Below are 21,267 nucleotides of genomic sequence, written 5' to 3'. Positions count from 1 at the left end.
GCATTCCTGACAGGGTTTTCCAGGTTTCAGCCATCTGGCCCCAGCCTCCTAACTAGCCAGGACCACAGGTATGCCAGACTTGCTTTACTGGGCCAGAAACTGAACCTGGGCCTCTCACACGGCCTCAGGCACCACAGAGCAGCACCATTCCACCTGGGCCACAGAGGCATACTGATCAGCAGGGCTGGCAGTCACACGGCCACCAACGGGTTCAGATCTCGAATTAACCTGAAAACACTAGGTACATATGTGCCCAAGATCCTAAGGAGCTGGAGGGCTGAGGTAAGAGGACCGTGACCTTGTTAAGGGTGCCCTCAACAATTTAAAATCCAAACGCCAAACCCTGACCGTAAGTGACTTTCAGAACCTCTGCCTGCCTCTCAAGCTCCTCTACGCAATTTCCTGTTTTAAAATCTCTAGCCACACTTGACTTTCCTCTGCCCCATGGCACCAGTTACCTTGCGCCTGCAGTGGGCACGCTCTCCCTCACACACACATTTCCCCCCCGACCCCATACTGGCAACCCCTTCTTGTCACAAAATATACTCTCCCCTTAAATATGTTGGTTCCACAGACCTTCCCTGACCACTTAAGTCCATGATGGCTTCTTCAAAGTCATTATGTATTCTACCGAAATATTTACCACTACCTGACATTTGTTTCTCTACTTAACGTTTGCCTCTCCACCACCACAGTGTAGGCTCCCTGAGAAGAGAGCACATGCCGGCACTCACAGCCCTGCCTGGTCCAGCTGACCAAGCCCATTCCTCATCTTACCTCCAAACACAGGTTTGCTCTCAGGTGTGCTGGCCACGTTGAAGGCAAAGGGTGTGCTCTGATTGGGGGTGCCCAGGCTGTTCTGACTCAAGCCCCCCCCAAAGGGGGTGGTGGTGCCGGTGGTCCCACTCTGTCCTGCTCCAAAGCTGAAGGCTCCAGACGTGGAGCTGGTGCCTGGGGTAGCCACATTGATTCCAAAGCCCCCGCTGCTAGCAGGAGCGGCCGAGCCCCCAAACGTGAAAGGCGACGGAGCTGTGCTGCCAAACACTGTGCTACTAGTCCCACTGCTGGAGGTCTGGGTTGTAGCTCCAAAGCCAGAGGTGGTGGCTGCACCGAAGGAGAAGATCGCTGTGGTGCTGCCAAAGGCTGGCTGGGTGCTGGCAGGGGCGCCGAAGGCAGAGGCTGTGGTTTTCAAACCACCAAAAGCTGACTGCGTGGTGCTGCCAAAGGTGGGCTGAGCTGGGGTTGGCGCTGGAGTGGCCGTCAGGGCTGGGGCTGCAGAGCTTCCAAATGTGAAGGAGCTGCCAAAGCTGGGAATAGCTGGCTCGGTGGCCCCCTGCTGCTGCCCGTCAGTGGCCCCAAATGTGGGCTGAGAACTGGCTCCTGTCCCGGGATATGATGGGAGAGGGGGCTTGGTGCTGGAGCCAAAGGGAATGTTGAATGTGGGGGTGGTCGTGTTACTGAATGTCAGCACAGGCTGGCTGGTGGTGACTGGGGCTGAGGTTGTGAGGGTGCTGCCAAAACCACCAAAGCCAGTGGTGCTGCTGCTGGCAGCTGTCTGAGCAGCACTGGGAAGGGACTGGCCAAAGCTGGTGACTGTGGTTGATGCAGGGAGGGCAGGAGGCTTGCCAAACTGGAATATGGAGCCCATGGGTGGGGTGAAACTGGCACCAGAGGCTGGGGGAGCCCCAAAGAGGAAAGGCTGTGAAGTGGAAGAGGTGGTGCTAGTCACGCTGCTCATGGTGCTGGTGACAGTGCTCACAGCAAAGCCAAAGGCGGGTTTCGAAGCAGAGTCTGTCTGTGGATGTGCTGGCTGTGGTGAGGAAAGCCACTGTCGAGGTGGCAGTGGCTAGGCCAGTGAAGACAGGGGCAGTTGTGGCTGAAGTAGTGGGTGCAGTCACTGTCTGACTAAAGGAGAAGGGTGATGGCAAGGGTACTGATGTAGGGGGCCCCATGCTGCCAAAGACAGGCTCGAAAGTCAGGGGGGCAGAGGTGCTGGTGGTTGTGGGGACGGTGGAGCTGGAAGATGCAGTGGCCGTGGTTGCAGGGCTGGTTGGCAAGGGGCCTTCCTTCTCACTTTTAGGTGGGATGGGGAAAATGGGCTTGAATGTGGGAGATGCTGTAGATGCAGCAGGAGCAGCAGGGGGAGCAGGGTTAGAAGATGGGGGGCTCAGCATTCCAAGCAGAATACTTGGCTTGGGAGTGGGGGATGGGGCAGGTGGGTCTTGGGATTTGGCAGGTATCTCAGCCTGCAGGGCTGGAGGTGGCGAAGTGGTGTCAGTGACTGGTACTGTGGAAGAAGCAGGGGTCAGTCCCATGAAAATAGCTGGGGGTTTCGAGTCTGAAGCAGTGCCCAGAAGGGGCTCTGACTGGGAAGAGCCAACAGGGGCCAGGAGGCTGGGTGTCTTTGGAGGCGAAGGGGCCACAGTGGCTGGGGCTCCAGATGATTCTGGGAAGAGTAAGATAAGTGCATTCTGAATACTTCAAATATTATGGTATTCAACATTTCTGTATTCTCCCTGTGATTGCCACACACAAAATACTAGGGATCTAGCAATCAATAAATATAACGAAATATACCATAGTGATAAAGTTATTTCTACTCCTCAGGTCCTAAGAAAGACAGAGGGGGATAAACTGTGGTCTAACTGGGGGTTAAATGTGTGGAACTACAGACAGCTGAACCATCTGAACTGTTCTAGGCATGCCCCCTCGGAATTAGTATTATTCTGGGCCTGTGGTCTAATTAATAAGCATGTACCATCTTAGCCATATCATCACACTGATGTCTCACCAGGGAGAACATTATTCCCATTTTACAGAAGATATAACAACAGCCAGGCTCAGAGCAACCAAGCAACTGTCTTTCAAATCAAGAGCCAAAACTAAGCTGCCTCCCTCAGATTAATACACCTTCTGTATCACACCTTCCCTACAATGTCCTGATTATAGAGTTCTGACACTTTGAAGTCTGTGCCAGCTTCAGGTTTGGTCAGTCTGAGTAGATTTAATCTTAAGAACAATGTTCAACGACTGACAGGTATGATGTTTTTACTTCAACCTAAACACAGGCTGAAGCTCAAAAGTCACCGTATGCTGCAAAGGAACCTCTCCCACTCACCTGGGAAAAGTGGGAGTCCTGGGGAATTCTGCATCTTCTTCAGGCTCTCTAGCAGTGGGTTAGTGCTTGGGGCTGGGAGGGAGGTTGGTGAGGAAGTAGTCCCAGCAGCAGGCAGGGCAAACGTAAAAGGTGGCTGAGTAGCAGGTGGCTTCTCAGTGACAATGTTCAAGGCAGCATCTAAAGAAGGAGGAAAAGATGTGGCTGTCTTTGGGAATTCTTTCCACGTGGCATATCAGAGGGCATGGATAACACCTCTATTGTAGAGGTGGCCATCGTTCTCCAGGTTTCAATGAAAACTCAAGTGAGTCTTCAGATGAGAGAGACCAAAGGGAAACATGGAACTCTTTCTGGGATGTTTCTAAAGAAATTCTTTTAAGATAAGAAACAAACAAACAAACAAAAAACCCAAAGGAAACATACACTTGTAACCTCTGTGATCTACAGTCCTTACCAGTCTTGTCCTCCAAGACCTTGTTAAACCACTGGAAGGAAGCTTTCTTTTCCATATCAAGGTCTTCTGCCGTGATTGAATAACCAAGCTGAGGAGCTGGAGGCTACCAAAGAGAAAGAAAAGTCAAGTCAACCAGAAGGAACTTATATTCAGGCTTCCTAAGACTTGGAAGAGCCGAGTAGGGTGTGCAGAGCAGACAGACAAGACCATACCAAGGTCAGCTGGTCCCCTCGCCTGGAGGGCAGTAGCTGAATCTTCCTTTTACGCTGCCCAGAGCTGCCAGGGGTAGAAGGAGAGTTCCACGAATTCTGTTTCTTCCCTGTAGTTGTATCTGCATCTAAAGAAGAAATACAGACTTGTTTCCTTCCCTCTTCCAGAAGTGGATACTTCTGTCTAAACACTTGTTTTTTTAATACTGAGTTTTCACTGGGTATCTGAAAAGAATCTATCTTCCAAGGTTCAGATCCTTGGATATGTTTGCAAGATTATCTCTAAGAATAAAGAGGATACAAAGAGGTAAGTACTCCAAGTGCATGCATACCACTGCTTACTAGACAGCTTGATGGCTCCTGGGTGTCTCAAGCTGGGTGTAGCTCTATCCACCAGTTATCATGTGTTACACTGTCATCTATGTTACTACTCACCCTTATCAAATTAAAAGTCTCTGAAGGATAGGGACTTTTATCTACCAAGCCCCAGAAATAACAACACTCAAGACATGGTTTGTCTTTTTTTACTTTTTTAATTGCCAGAGGGCACATGCACTCACTAGGGAGACAGAAGAAACAGTGAGAGGGAGAAGGCAATTGGGTTCAGTTCTGTCACAGTCCCTTCTCCACTCTCATCCTGTCGGGATTTCCAGCATGCACGCACGCACACACACACACATGTGCCTGGCATAATTTTTGAGGCAACAGGGATTATTATTTTCTTTTTGCTGGAATTTGAACAGTGGTTAGCCACGTGGGATCTGGCTCCTTTAACAACCAGGCCACTGGGCCAGATCAACAAATGGTTTTCAATAGGTATCCATCTGTGTATCCTCCATAAACACTTCCACTACCACCAACAGCCATGCCTGCTCACATATCTACTTACCCCTTTCTCCCTGGGACTCCTTATCTGTCACCAACGGAGTTGAAGAACTGGAATGATGACATGGCTCCTCTTCTCTGTAGGGAGAAAAGGCAGAGTTGAATTCAGAAAGACTTCTTAGACATGCTGCTAGATTATTTTTTATATCCTTATAACCCCCAAGTGACCAAAGCCTGGAAAAATCATGACTTAAGATCTCAGTATACCAGAATAAAAAAGTCCAAAGAAAATTCCTTCAGAAATAAAAGACACAGCTCATGGAAAAATCTGCTTTATAACTATAAAACAATAAACTATGAAACCTTGCCTATATCCTGTCAAGTTCCTGAGAATTCTATTGGGTCGTTGGAAAAATCATGACACATTTTTGCAGAGAAAAATGGAAAAATATTGTCACTTTTCTGACAACCCAACAGATGCAGATGTGAGGCCTGAGAAAGTGGGGTTCCAGCGACTAAGTACCTAGAGGGTCAGCTGGAGTCCAGAATATGAAGGCTCCTGCCCATGGACATGACTCTCTGTACTCCACTCCAAGTGGCCTCTACTCTCATACCCTGATCACCTATGCTGGAGTGGAAGGTAGAGAGCCAGAGGTCTTCATAGTCAGTGAGACAGTAGGACCAGGAGGAGACAAGAGCAATGAATGGGTCCTTCACTATCTTGCTTAAAGCTTGGACTCTGATTTTGCAGCCAGAGCTGCAGAAAGCCTAAAAGCCAAGTGAATGTCCTTCCTTCTCTCATTTGTCATTTGTGCACACAGCTAACAGTAACTGGAGAATGCTGCTTACCTTGTTTTCTTCGCTGGCCTCTCTGGTGTCTGCGAGCGGGATGAGGCTGGGCTAGAGAAGGGTGATGAGCTGGGGCCACTTCTCTTCCAGAGCTACAAGTCAAATAGAGAGTTACACTACTGAGCCTTGCTGATACTGGAGCATCCAACCTGCAACGTAATGTTGTGTCTATTCATCACTGCATATAAAGACTCTCAAGGGACTAAAAACAATTTCTTCATGACACAGTCAACTGCAGTTTGAGGCCTAGACTCAGCAGCTTAAAACTAACAACAGATGCATGTGTGCATGCCCAAAATCCTGAGAGGAGAATGGAGAAGGGATTGCAGCATGGCCATCCCCTGGGGGTGATTTCTCACTTTCTGTCTCTCTGGCAAGAGCACACACCCTATAACAAAAATCTCTGTCTAAAACCAAAAACAATTTCTTTATGAAGAAAGACTCTTGAAAACAAAGTCAATTACTAATATTAAACTATAGAAAAAAAGAAGAGTCTAGAAAAGTAATGGATTGCTAAGTAATAAATATAGAAGGAATTAATGCATTTTTTGTACATATGAAAAAGCAGAATGGGGCTGGCCCTGTGGCCTAGTTATTAAGAGACCTAGATCCCACACAGTCAGCTGTGTAGTTTGAATCCTGATCCTTGCATGTTAAAAACATGCTAGGCACCTGTGCCCCAAATCCCAACAAGATGGAAAAATGTAAGAAAAGGGATTGCAGCATGACCATGCCCAACTTGGGGGGGTGCTCTCTCCTTCTGTTTCTGGTGAGCACACAAGCTGTCAGGCCCAAATAAAGAGCAGAATGTCAGATTTAGTAATGGTACACAGCTATAATACATACATTTAGATTTAATCTATAAAACCCACAAAAGTAAATCAAGAAACTATTCCACTGATGATAAGCCAGTGAACTAACTTAGTCTGGCTTTCATTTATGTTTCAAGTTTTTGGTTTTTTTGAGAGATTTTTGCAATAGGGTATGTGCACTCACTGGAAAGAGTCAGAGAGACAAAATGTGAGAAATCACGAACAGCTATTTGCTGCTGCTGCTGTGTATAGTAATGTCTTTGTCTTGACTGAAATGCATGGTAACTGTGCTAGAAAAAGATATGTAATACACTGTAAAGATAAATGCGATTAAATGTAATATAAAAAAATAAAAAATAAATGAAAAATCACCCCCCAGGGCAGATGGCCACACTGCAATCCCTCTCCTCTTGGGATCTTGGGCATGCACGCACACATACCTGGCATGAGTTTTAAGTTGCCAGGTCTGGGACTTGAACTGCAGTTGACTATGTGGAAGTCTAGCAACATAACTATTATGCTATCTGCTGGTCCCATCACCTTGCATTTTTAAAACAAAGTGCCCTAAACACTCAAGACTACACATCCTTCAACAATGAAGGCCCAGAAATGCCAAAGGCGGGCCGGCAGGTGACATGGTGGTTAAGGTGTTGGATTCCCATTTGGCTGACTGCAGTTAAAGTCCCAGATCCAGCGGCTTGAAAATCATGCCACATGGGTGCACATATGTGTGAGCATGCCCCAAATTCTGAGAAAATGGAAGAAGGGATTGAAGTGTGGTCACCCCTCTTGGAGGGTGATTTCTCATTTTTCCTCTCTCTGGTGAACACACATGCTTTATGGAAAAAAAAAAATCAGAAAGAAAAAAACCACTGCATTGTAGAAAAAAATCCTAAATAACATGCAGATGAATATTAAAAATTGTGCAGCTTTTCCAAAAACACAATCAATTGTATTTCTTTTATTTTTTTCTTTTTTTTCTGGCTGTTGGGTTTGTTTGTTTGCTTGTTTTGTTTTGTTGCCAAAAAATACTGTAACGTTCCCTGGGCTGTGGAGGCAAGGGACCATTCTGATTGAAAAAGAAATGACTATAAGAAAAGTGGATTTTTCCTCTTTCCAAACGTATGTATTGAATTTTTCCTCCTAAGACTGACCCTGTATGGGACACTTGCGAGGTACACTAAGCATTTTATTCCCTTAAGCCTTCCCATGGCAGTTGTATTCTGTACATAAGCAATAATCAACTTTTTTTTTTTTTTTGAGATAAAGAGTGTGCGTGCTTGCCAGAGAGACAGAAAGCAGGAATTCACATCCCCCCACCTCCCGTGGGATGGCCACGTCACAATCCCTTCTCCATTCTCCTCTCAGAATCTTGGGTAAGTATGCACACACTCTCAGTGTGAGTTTTAAACTGCCGGGTCTGAGACTCAAACTGCGGTCAACTATGTGGGAGTCCAATGATTTAAACATTATGCCATCTGCCAGTTCCGAGCAATAACCAAGTTTTAAAAACACTACTTATAATAGCATCAAAACCACATACCTATGAATAAATCTAACAAGAGAGAACTAAACCCTCTGTAAGAAATAGGAAATGATGTAAATAAATGAAGGATGTACTGTGCTCAGATTGGAAGACTCACTATTGTAAAAACATCATTTCTATCCCAAACAATCAGTAGGTTAAAGACGATTTTTTAACGAATTATTTATTTGTTGTTGTTGTTGTTGTTATTATTATTATTAATTTGACCAGAGACAGACAGAGAGAAAGAGAAAGTGAGAAAGCAAGCTGCCAGGTCCAGGAATCAAACTGTGGTCAGCAATGCAGGAGTCCAGTACCTTTTTAACTACTGCGCCACCTGCTGGCCCTGGTTAAAGAATCTGAATCAGTATCTCAGCAAGCATATGTTTTAGAAATTGATGAGTTGATTCTAGAAGGTTTATGAAAATGGAAAAAGTCAATATCTAAGACAAAATTAAGACAAATGAGAAAGTGAAATGATTTATTCTACTGGATATCAAGTTTTTTTTTTTTGGGGGGGGAGAGGTTTCTGCTATAGGGTACGTGCGCTCGCCAGACAGACAGAGACAGAGAGAAATCACCCCCCAGGGGGGATGGCTATGCCGCAACCCCTTCTCCTCCGTTCTCCTCTTGGGATCTTGGGCACGCACACACACGCACCTGGCGTGAGTTTTAAGCGACCGGGTCCGGGATGCGAACCGTGGTCAACTACATTGGAGTCCAGCGACATAGCCATTACCCTAACTGCTGGTCCTGGATATCAAGAGTTTTTAAGACTGTGTCATGACAGGGAAAAAAAAAAAACAGGATAGAATCCAATTTAGAAATGGACCCAGATACAGATGGACACTGAAAGTATGACAAACGGGGCACTGCAGAACACTAGGGAAAGGGCTTGTCCTTTCAATAAAACCCACAGAAAGAAACTGCTATTTCTGTGGAGGGAAAAACCCAAAGCTTTTGACCCTTGCCTTACAACACACACAAAAATCCACTGCAGCCTTATTATAGATCTAAATATGAAAGATAAAATAACAAAGCCTCTAGAAGGTAGCATAAGATAAAATCATCAGGGACCAGCAGTTAGCGTAATGGCTATGTTGCTGGACTCCCATGTAGTCGACCGTGGTTCGCGTCCCGGACCCAGTGGCTTAAAACTCACGCCGGGCGCATGTGTGTGCGTACCCAAGATCCCGAGAGGAGAATGGAGGAGAAGGGATTGCGGCGTGACCATCCCCCCTGGGGGGTGATTTCTCACTTTCTGTCTCTGTCTGTCTGGCGAGCACATGCGCCCTATAGCAAAAAAAAACCAAAAACAAAATAAAAACAAAAACCTCTCCAAGATAAAATCATCATAGCTTTAGGTAGACAAAGAATTCCTGAATTCAAAGTAGACTAATCATTAAGAGAATGAAATGGCAAAAAAAAAGAAAAAAAAAAGAAAAAAAAGAAAAGAGAATGAAATGGCAAGCCATAGAGAGGATATTTATTTGTTATAACACATAACTGGAAGAGAGCTTGTATCTAGGATATATAAAGAATTTATTTAGGGAACGAGCAGTTAGCGTAATGGCTATGTCGCTGAACTCCCACGTAGTTGACCACGGTTCGCGTCCTGGACCCGGTGGCTTAAATCTCACGCCAGGCGCGTGTGCATGCGTGCCCAAGATCCCGAGAGGAGAATGGAGGAGAAGGGATTGCGGCGTGACCATCCCCCTGGGAGGTGATTTCTCGCTTTCTGTCTCTATGTCTCTGTCTGGCGAGCGCACGCGCCTTATAGCAAACACCCCTCAAAAAAAAAAAATTAAAATAAAAGAAAAAGAAAAAGGAAAAAAAAAAAAAGAATTTATTTAAATCAGTAAGAAAAACACAACCTAATAGAAAAAACCAAGATACTTGACAAGACATTTGAGAAAAGAAGATAAACAAATGGCTAATAAACAGTCCATACCTCTATCTCATTAGTAATCAGGGCAATGCAGATTAAAACTACAATGAACACTACTTCACACACATACTTGAATGGCTAAAAAGACTGGCAATATCAAGTGTTAGGCTATGGAACAACAAGAACAAAATCTCATATTCTGCTGGAAGAAATACAAACTTAAACACCCACTTTAAAAAACTATTTAGGGGCCAGCAGATGGCATGATGGTTAAAGCACTGGACATATCTAGATGGTTGACCATGGTCCGAGTCCCAAACCTGGTGGCTTGCTTTCTCACTTTCTCTGTTTTTCTCTGGTCAAATTAAAATAAATGAATACAATTAAATAAGTCATTAAAAAAAAAAAAAACTGTAGTGGGACCAGCAGATGGCATAATGGTTACATTGCCAGATTCCCACGTGGCCGACTGTGGTTCAAATCCCAGACCTGGCAGCTGAAAACTCACACTGGGCACGTGAATGTGCGTGTCCAAAATCCTGAGAGGAGAATGGATGAGAAAGGATTACGACATGGCTAGCTCCCCGAGGGGTGATTTCTCACTTTTTGTCTGGTGAGCACACATGCCCACAGGAAAAATCTCTTGGGAAAAAAACTTGTTTATCAACATTTACTAAAAGTGAACATACACATAACTTTATGTGCGCCAGGACTTGGTCCACAGCAGCATCATTCACAGTGGTCTCACACTGGAAACTCAAGTGTCTGATGGTAGCAAAGAAAATCAAATGTGGTGTACTCATATTACTGGACAGTAAAGAGAAATGAAAATGAGTGAACTGCTACATGCAATAACGTGTAATTCTCACAAGTAAGAATTGAGTAAAGGAAATCAAACACAAAAGAATGCATCCTTGGGCTGGCAGATGGAGTAGCAGTTACATCACTGGATTCCCACATGGCCGACCACAGTTTGAGTCTGGATCTGGTGGCCTGAAACTCATGCCCGGTGCATGTGCATGCATACTTAAGATTCTGGGAGAAGGGACCAGCAGTTAGCGTAATGGCTATGTCGCTGGACTCCCACGTAGTCGACCGCGGTTCGAGTCCTGGACTGGGTGGCTTAAACTCACGCCGGGCACGTGTGCGTGTGTGTCCAAGATCCCGAGAGGAGAATGGAGAAGGGATTGCGGTGTGGCCATCCCCTTTGTGGGGGTGAATCCTTGCTTTCTATCTCTCTGTCTCTGTCTGTCTGACAAGTGCACGCGCCCTATAGCAAAAACCTCTAAAAAAAAAATAAAGATTCTGGGAGAACAACAGAGAAGGGATTATAATGTGGCCATTGCCCCTGGGGGATGATTTCTCACTTTCCCTCTGACTGTCTCTCTCTCTCCAATGAGTGTATGTGCCCTATGGCAAAAGTCTAAAAAAAAAAAAAGTATCCTATTTCCATTTATACGAAATGTTAAAACTATATAAGACGTCATTCTGCAAAAGATAAAAAAAAAAAAACTATCCTATTTCCAGTTATACGAAATGTTAAAACTATATAAGACAGGAAGAAAGAAGAAAAGTAGGACTGATGGGGGAGTAGGAATGAGGGAGATTTGTCATTGTTGAAAATGTTTAATTCTTTGACTATGTGATTTTAAAAACATCATCATAAATCATCATAAACTAGTAATTTAGGTTTCTTTCTAGAGGATCTATATATCTTATCTTTTCTAGAACCTAAGATTGTTGTCTTTAGACTAGAAGAAACCAAACCTATTTAAAAAAACAACATCAGTCAAGGCTGGAGATATACAAAGTAGACTTTTTGGGAGGTCAAAAAACAAGGAAGCTGCTGGTCAAAGACTGCTAGGGCAAAACAGAAAAATACAGGAGCTAGTTTCAAAGGGCTCCTATAGGCCAAAGTGAGAAAAAGTTCGCACATTAAAAATAAAAAAACTACAGTACACTGAAAAACAGTAAGTGTTTAGAAAAATTCAGAAGTTCATAGAAATAATCAATAGGTACATTAAAAATCACACTGGCCACTTTTGGAGTGAGCTATGAAATCAATGCCTTATTAATCTGTCATTCCTCTAGGCAGGACAAGTTCTGTATAGAAGTTCAGTTAAATCATTACATAAGAGAGTACAGAATTCAATAACAAACATTTCATAACCTAATATAACAATGAATATAGGTAAAGATGATAAATGACTGAAAAATCATCAGATAAAAAGTCACAGGTGGCATGGTGGTTGTGATTGCACCACATGGTTGACTGTGGTTTGAGTCCCAGCTTGCTTTCTCGCTCTCCCTTTCTCTCTCTGGTCAAATTTAAATAAGGGAAGAAGTATTTTTAAAAAGTTCACAGAGGGACCAGAAGATGGCATAATGGTTATGTCACTGGACTCCCTTGTAGTTGACCACGAGTCCAGTCCCAGAAGTGGCAGCTTAAAATTCACGCCAGGTATGTGTACACGAATGCCCAAAACCCTGAGAGAAGGGACTGGGGCATGGCCTTTCGCCCTGGAGGGTGATTTCTCTCTGTCTCTGTCTTTCCAGCAAGACACACACCTTATTAGCAAAAAATCCAAGAAAAAAAAAGTTCATAGAAAAAAACTTAATGGATCAGATGGGCAACACCTGAATCCAGTTTTCAGTATTCACATTACTGAAAGTGAACAACATTCCTGGGAAACCGCAACGCCTTATATCAAAAACCCCTCAAAAAAAAAAAAAAAAATTAAAATAAAAGAAAAAGAAAAAGGAAAAAAAAAAAAAGAATTTATTTAAATCAGTAAGAAAAACACAACCTAATAGAAAAAACCAAGATACTTGACAAGACATTTGAGAAAAGAAGATAAACAAATGGCTAATAAACAGTCCATACCTCTATCTCATTAGTAATCAGGGCAATGCAGATTAAAACTACAATGAACACTACTTCACACACATACTTGAATGGCTAAAAAGACTGGCAATATCAAGTGTTAGGCTATGGAACAACAAGAACAAAATCTCATATTCTGCTGGAAGAAATACAAACTTAAACACCCACTTTAAAAAACTATTTAGGGGCCAGCAGATGGCATGATGGTTAAAGCACTGGACATATCTAGATGGTTGACCATGGTCCGAGTCCCAAACCTGGTGGCTTGCTTTCTCACTTTCTCTGTTTTTCTCTGGTCAAATTAAAATAAATGAATACAATTAAATAAGTCATTAAAAAAAAAAAACTGTTTAGTGGGACCAGCAGATGGCATAATGGTTACATTGCCAGATTCCCACGTGGCCGACTGTGGTTCAAATCCCAGACCTGGCAGCTGAAAACTCACACTGGGCACGTGAATGTGCGTGTCCAAAATCCTGAGAGGAGAATGGATGAGAAAGGATTACGACATGGCTAGCTCCCCGAGGGGTGATTTCTCACTTTTTGTCTGGTGAGCACACATGCCCACAGGAAAAATCTCTTGGGAAAAAAACTTGTTTATCAACATTTACTAAAAGTGAACATACACATAACTTTATGTGCGCCAGGACTTGGTCCACAGCAGCATCATTCACAGTGGTCTCACACTGGAAACTCAAGTGTCTGATGGTAGCAAAGAAAATCAAATGTGGTGTACTCATATTACTGGACAGTAAAGAGAAATGAAAATGAGTGAACTGCTACATGCAATAACGTGTAATTCTCACAAGTAAGAATTGAGTAAAGGAAATCAAACACAAAAGAATGCATCCTTGGGCTGGCAGATGGAGTAGCAGTTACATCACTGGATTCCCACATGGCCGACCACAGTTTGAGTCTGGATCTGGTGGCCTGAAACTCATGCCCGGTGCATGTGCATGCATACTTAAGATTCTGGGAGAAGGGACCAGCAGTTAGCGTAATGGCTATGTCGCTGGACTCCCACGTAGTCGACCGCGGTTCGAGTCCTGGACTGGGTGGCTTAAACTCACGCCGGGCACGTGTGCGTGTGTGTCCAAGATCCCGAGAGGAGAATGGAGAAGGGATTGCGGTGTGGCCATCCCCTTTGTGGGGGTGAATCCTTGCTTTCTATCTCTCTGTCTCTGTCTGTCTGACAAGTGCACGCGCCCTATAGCAAAAACCTCTAAAAAAAAATAAAGATTCTGGGAGAACAACAGAGAAGGGATTATAATGTGGCCATTGCCCCTGGGGGATGATTTCTCACTTTCCCTCTGACTGTCTCTCTCTCTCCAATGAGTGTATGTGCCCTATGGCAAAAGTCTAAAAAAAAAAAAAGTATCCTATTTCCATTTATACGAAATGTTAAAACTATATAAGACAGGAAGAAAGAAGAAAAGTAGGACTGATGGAGTAGGAATGAGGGAGATTTGTCATTGTTGAAAATGTTTAATTCTTTGACTATGTGATTTTAAAAACATCATCATAAATCATCATAAACTAGTAATTTAGGTTTCTTTCTAGAGGATCTATATATCTTATCTTTTCTAGAACCTAAGATTGTTGTCTTTAGACTAGAAGAAACCAAACCTATTTAAAAAAACAACATCAGTCAAGGCTGGAGATATACAAAGTAGACTTTTTGGGAGGTCAAAAAACAAGGAAGCTGCTGGTCAAAGACTGCTAGGGCAAAACAGAAAAATACAGGAGCTAGTTTCAAAGGGCTCCTATAGGCCAAAGTGAGAAAAAGTTCGCACATTAAAAATAAAAAAACTACAGTACACTGAAAAACAGTAAGTGTTTAGAAAAATTCAGAAGTTCATAGAAATAATCAATAGGTACATTAAAAATCACACTGGCCACTTTTGGAGTGAGCTATGAAATCAATGCCTTATTAATCTGTCATTCCTCTAGGCAGGACAAGTTCTGTATAGAAGTTCAGTTAAATCATTACATAAGAGAGTACAGAATTCAATAACAAACATTTCATAACCTAATATAACAATGAATATAGGTAAAGATGATAAATGACTGAAAAATCATCAGATAAAAAGTCACAGGTGGCATGGTGGTTGTGATTGCACCACATGGTTGACTGTGGTTTGAGTCCCAGCTTGCTTTCTCGCTCTCCCTTTCTCTCTCTGGTCAAATTTAAATAAGGGAAGAAGTATTTTTAAAAAGTTCACAGAGGGACCAGAAGATGGCATAATGGTTATGTCACTGGACTCCCTTGTAGTTGACCACGAGTCCAGTCCCAGAAGTGGCAGCTTAAAATTCACGCCAGGTATGTGTACACGAATGCCCAAAACCCTGAGAGAAGGGACTGGGGCATGGCCTTTCGCCCTGGAGGGTGATTTCTCTCTGTCTCTGTCTTTCCAGCAAGACACACACCTTATTAGCAAAAAATCCAAGAAAAAAAAAGTTCATAGAAAAAAACTTAATGGATCAGATGGGCAACACCTGAATCCAGTTTTCAGTATTCACATTACTGAAAGTGAACAACATTCACAACTCTGAAACTGGGAAAACCAGACATAACGGGCCTCCTGTTGTGATGCAATAAGAAACACAGTGTCAGTTAGCGTATTGGCTATGTCACTGAACTCCCACGTAGGCGACCACGGTTTGAGCCCCGGACCCGGTGGCTTAAATTCACGCCGAGCACGTGTTTATGTGTGCCCAAGATCCCGGGAAGAGAATGGAGAAGGGATTGTGGTGTGGCCATCCCCCTGGGGGGTGATTTCTCGCTTTCTGTCTCTCTGTCTTTCTCTTTCTGGTGAGCGCACGTGCCCTATAGCAAAAGAAAAAAAAGAAAAAAAGAAACAGTGCCACCTATCAAGTATTCTGCCAAAATAACTGAACCTGAATCTAAACAAACCTCAGGATCCAACTACCCATTTACATGAAAAATAGGCATTAAGAGTACATGTTGGGGGACCAGCAGTTGGCATAATGGCTGTTGTTGGACTCCCATGAAGTCAGCCACGGTTCGAGTCCTGGAACCAGTGGCTTAAACTCACACCAGGCATGTGTACATGCATGCCCAAGATCCCAAGAGGGAATGGAGAAGGGATTGAGGAGCGGCCATCCCTCCTGGGAGGGGGTGATGAGTTGTTTTCTGCCTGTCTTTCTCTGTGTTTCTGGTGAGCACACACACCCTATAGCAAAAACCTTTCCAAAAAAAAGGAGTACATGTTGGGACCAGCAGATGGTGTAACAGCTACATCGCTGGACTACTATGTATTGACCACAGTTCGAGTCCTGGACCTGGCGGCTTAAACTCATGCCTGGTAGATGTGTGTGCATGCCCAAAATCACAAGAGGAGAATGGAGGAGAAGGGACTGCAATGTGGGATTTCTCGCTTTCTGTCTCTTTGTCTTTCTCTGTGTTTCTGGCAAGAACACCCACCCTATAGCAACACAAATTAAAAAAAAAAAAAAAAAAGATTAAGACAAGAATAATTACGTATTTAGGAGGACTGTTGTGATGATTAAATGAAGAAATGCAAGTAAAGTGCATAAGGCCTAGCAGAGAGTGTTTGAGGTAAAGATATTCTTTTACTTCTTCATTCTCTCAACTGCTCTGGCTAGGGCATTCATTGTTCATTTATATTAATGTAAGAGCCTTCCAGGATGATGAACTTGTCTCAGAAAAAAAATTTCTTTAAGAGAGATTTTTGGTATAGGATGCATGCACTCACTGGAGAGACAAAGTGAGAAATCATCCCCCCCAGGCCATGCATTGTGCAATCCCTTCTCCTCCATTTTCCTCTCAGGATTTTGGGCATGCACATACATGTGCCTGGCGTTTAAGCCTTGAACCACAGTCGAATACATGTGACTCCAGTGACGTAACCATTTTACCATCTGCTGGTTCCTGAAACATCTTTCTATACAAATGCTTTATCTTTTTTTCTACCTGCTATATGGAAACAAAACAAAACAAAACAAAACAAAACAAAAAAAAACCCACAGAATTAAAGTTTATTTTGATGCAAAACAATTAGGAAATCCATGCATAGATTTTTTGTAACATGTATTTTCTTTTTTTTTTTTTTGAGAGTTTTTTTTTGCTATAGGGCGCGTGCGCTTGCCAGACAGACAGAGAGACACACAGAGACAGAAAGCGAGAAATCACCCCCTGGGGGGATGGTCACGCCGCAATCCCTTCTCCTCCATTCTCCTCTTGGGATCTTGGGCACGCACGCACACGCGCCCGGCGTGAGTTTTAAGCCATGGGGTCCGGGATGCGAACTGTGGTCGACTACGCGGGAGTCCAGCGACATAGCCATTACGCTAACTGCTGGTTCCCGTAACATGCATTTTCTAAGAACCTTTTGAAGACCCCTCATATATCTGGTATCCACTTATCGACAGGCACTATAACAGGTGCTTTTCAAACACTACTTTGATATTTACAACAATCCTTCAGCTATGAGAAAAAGTTTAAGTGACTTACCAAGCTACTAAGTGTCAGAGTTACCATTTGAACCCAAGTCTATCTGGTAAAGTTTGCTCTGTTGCCAACATTATACTATACCATGACATACTTTTCTAAAAATCAATCAAGACCACTTTCTACTTAAAAAACTTCCACTGAACTCTACGTGCCTACAGGATACATCTTTTATGACCCAACGCAATCCAAACTCACTCTAACCTTTTTAATCAAATTCTTCCATTTGTCTGCAATAACAGCTCTGTTTTGTAACAAGTTTCCACAAATCTACTGGCTTATTTTCTGGGCTTTCTATTCTGTCCCATTGGTCTACCGTTATTATTCAAGGGTTTGTGTATTTTGCTAGCTTAGGCACAATCCCAACATCTGACAGGTAAAAAGGTGGTTAGTAAACACTTGTTAATCGATGAATTAATGCTGGGAACCCAAGAGTTGCCACTGTACCTGTGAGAAGCCTCGAGTAGAACTATAAGAACTGGTAATGGCATTGCGGCTGGAGCTGGGGATGCCACCTGTGTATGTGCTTGTCAGGGAGCTCATGGAAGAGGTGCGGGATCGCTTATTCAAGTGGTCATCTGAGCTCTGGGAATTGAGACCTCTCTTCAGAGACCCAGGCCTAATAAAAAGGAAAAAGATAGTTACATGTACTATTTTTTAAAAATAATTATTTTATTTATTCATTCATTTATTTTAATTTGACCAGAGAGAGACACAGAGAGAGAGAGTGAGAAAGAAAGCCATGTCTGGGACTCAAACCATGATAGGCTATGTGGGAGTGTCCAGTGCCTTAACCACCATGCCACCTGCTGGTCCCAGTTACATGTACCGTTGAAGGTAACATTCTTTTATGGTTTCATCTATTGACATGACTCCTTATTTAATACACCTGAAGGGAATGGGCCAGCAGAGGGCGTAGTGGCTCCATCACTGGACTCTCACATGGTCAACTACGGTTCAAGTCTCAGACCTAGTGGGATTCAAACTCACGTCAGGCGGATGTGTGTGTGCGCCCAAGATCTCAGGAGGAGAATAGAGAAGGGACTGCAGCATGGCCACTCCAATGAGGGGTGATTTCTCACTTTGTCTGGCAAGCACACACACCCTGTAGCAAAAATCTCTCCCCCGCAAAATAAGTAAACCTGAAGGGAAGAGGATAATGCTCTTAATTTATTGTTAACAATTTGGTTAAATGTGTCAGACAATTCATAGGAAAAGCCACATATTAAAAAAAAATTTTTTTAAGCGGTTTTTTGCCTTAGGGCATGTATGCTCACTGCAGAGAGACAGACACACACAGTGAAAAGGAAAGTGAGAAATCACTCCCTAGGGGGATAGCCATGCCACAATCCCTTCTCCTCCCAGGATCTTGGGCATGAACGTATGCACACTTGGTGTGATTTTCTCTTTTTTTTCCAGAGAGATTTTTGCTATAGGGCACGTGCGCTCACTGGAGACAGAGTCAGAAAGCAAGAAATTACTCCCCCCCGGTGTGGGGGGGGATGGCCATGCTGCAATCCCTTCTCTTTCATTCTCCTCTTGGGATTTTGGGGATGCAGCCACATGCTCCCAGTGTGAATTTCAGGCCACCTGGTCTGGAACTTAAACAACAGTTGACCAAGTGAGAGTCCAGCAATGTAACCATTACGCCATCCACTGGTCTCTCTGGAGAGATTTTCAAGCCACTGGGTCTGAGACTCAAACTGCAGTTGACCATGTGGGAGTCCAGTGACGTAACAGCTACGTCATCTGCTGGTCCCAAATATTTAAAACTTAACATGACTCTATTTATATAATAGTCTTGAAAAAATACACTCATCTAGAGTGATTGAAAGTGGATCAGTGTACCACCTAACCCCTGTCAGAATGGCAAAGATTAAGAATATAAAAAGTGATAAGTGTTGGCGGGGATGTGGTGAAAAGGGAACCCTCCTACACTGTTGGTGGGAAGGTAAACTAGTTCAACCACTGTGGAGAACAATATGGAGGTTCCTCAAAGATCTACAAATAGAACTACCATTTGATCCAGCAATCCCACTTCTGGGTATTTACCCAAAAGACAGGAGAACGCTCAGTCAGAAAAGTGCTTGCACATCCATGTTTATTGCAGCATTATTCACAATTGCCAAGACATGGAACCAACCTAAATGTCCACAAACTGATGAATGGATTGGAAAAGTGTGGTATATATACTCTATGGAATACTACTCAGCCATAAAAAATAACAAGACCCTGGAATTTGATAGAAAGTGGTCAGATATGGAGGATCTATTGCTGAGTGAAGTAAGCCAGGCTATGAAAGAAAGATATTGTATGTATCCAATCAATATATACCGACTATCCGCACTCTATGATAGAGAGCAAAAAATCGGAGGACATAAAAGCAGTGAAGGTACTTAATGAGAATAGGACAGTGTGGAATGGGGTAAGTGAAGAGAAGAGGATAGAGAAAGATAGCAAGTGAACAATAGAGAGGCAGGACGTTAGTGATAAACAGATATGGCTTATTATCTGTTGATGATGACATGTATAGTATTCTCAACTGGATTGGTCTGAGAAGTATTTCATGATGGGCAAAGTATTTTTACAAGCAAAAATGAGAAATAGCAATTGACTGTTTTAAAAAATAATTAGAATAATAAAAATAATGATTGGGGAAAACAAAGAAAAGATATTGAATGTTGAAGTGGGGAGATTAATGTCTCTGTACTGACGGACATGCATGGCATTCCCTTTTGAAAAAACAATGTAATACACTGTAAAGTTATATGTAATCCAATGTAATATAAAGAAGATTATGATGATGATTAAAAAATAAAATAAAAATATTTGAAAGAAAAAAAAAAAAAGAAAGTGGATCAGTGGATGCCTGGGGATGGAGGAGGGCCTGGAAGAAGTGACACAAGGGGACTTTTGTAGGTGATGGACTTGCTTGCCATCCTGACTGTAGTGATGGGTTTCACGGGGTATTCTACATGTCAAAACTTATCAACCTGAACACTTCAAACAGGTACGGTTTACTGCAAGTTACACCTTGATAAAGCTGTCTATCTTCCTAGAGTGATCCAGTCAACCGTGATTCCATTTACTCTTACACTGGATTAAAAAGTAATTCCTCTAACTTTCACGCATGGCTCCTATTTGGAGCCAAACTGAGCAAGTGACTTCTTTCAAGTGATAGTCCTTCAGGGACTATCCTTCTTCCTGCCCTTATTTCCTTATTCCCCTTGAGATTCTTCTCCTCTGAGCTAGTATTCTATACCTTCAATAGCCCCTCACCCGCCACCACACTCTTTTGGCTTTTTTAAATCTCTTAATATCTTAGTTTCTTTGCTGGAATGAATTTCCATTTGTATACACTGCTCTTGTAGTGCAGGATGCTGAACTGTGCATAGTGCTCCATGGACGGTCTGCAAAGAACTAAGGAAAGGAAGGATTTCTGCTTATCTGTCCCATTTAGATTTTCTTCTAATAACACGAACTAGGAGCACATAATTTTTTTTTTTAATCATATAGCTGACTCAAAGTATATGTTACCCTAAGACTTTCCACATATTTTTTCTGAGCCACTTTCCATTCCCTCCAAGGTATTTTTTCATTTGCCAGAGGGCACGTGTGTGTGCTAGAGACAGAAAGAGGGAGAAAGCTCTCCCCAACAGGGTGTAGTCACACCACAGTTCCTTTACCACCATTCTGCTGGAATTATGGGCAAACACATAAATTTGCCTGCTGTGTTTTTGAAGGTCCCAGGTCCAGGATTCAAATCACATGGGTGACCATGTGGGATCCAGCTCTCTTTATCACTAGGCCACGGAGTTGACCCGCCTCCAATGTATTTTTAAACTTAAGTGTTGACACTTAACATTTATATTCAATTTCATATTGTTGTACTTTATCCATCGTATAAACCCTGTGATCCTTCCGTCTGCACGTATACTTGGTCATCAAATGTATTTACAAACTTTCTTAGTCTTAGTATATTTCACCCATATTAATACATAAACATTAAAAATAATTGAACAGAACATTGTAGCTAGTTACTGAAAATGTTCCTCCCTGATTTCAAAGATGTGAATATGAACTAATTAAGTAAGGCAAAAATCTAAGAAGATAATCTATAAAGAAACAATTCTGATAATGCCCCTTTCCCAAATAGTTGCTATCTCACCCATGTGGACACTCACTTATACTTACTTAGGCACAAAAGCAGCAGG

The 21,267-nt window shown here is 42.9% G+C and overlaps 1 protein-coding gene across 1 annotated transcript in view; it reads right to left on the bottom strand.

Annotated features, from left to right (window-relative positions):
- Positions 1–21,267, bottom strand: part of LOC102485052 (nuclear envelope pore membrane protein POM 121C) — a gene marked incomplete in the record, with an annotated part of 33,681 nt that overhangs the window by 5,177 nt on the left and 7,237 nt on the right. The window contains 8 exon segments of the mRNA XM_014590310.1: positions 778–1,804; positions 1,806–2,446; positions 3,119–3,295; positions 3,570–3,672; positions 3,782–3,906; positions 4,668–4,741; positions 5,453–5,544; positions 17,501–17,671. Coding sequence (XP_014445796.1) covers positions 778–1,804; positions 1,806–2,446; positions 3,119–3,295; positions 3,570–3,672; positions 3,782–3,906; positions 4,668–4,741; positions 5,453–5,544; positions 17,501–17,671 — 2,410 coding nt within the window.

The sequence above is a fragment of the Tupaia chinensis genome, unplaced genomic scaffold (assembly GCF_000334495.1).
Source record: "Tupaia chinensis unplaced genomic scaffold, TupChi_1.0 Scaffold000429_1, whole genome shotgun sequence".
Lineage (NCBI taxonomy): Eukaryota > Metazoa > Chordata > Mammalia > Scandentia > Tupaiidae > Tupaia > Tupaia belangeri.
The sequence above is the reverse complement of the archived record's forward strand: the minus strand, read 5'-3'. Positions and strand labels throughout refer to the sequence as shown.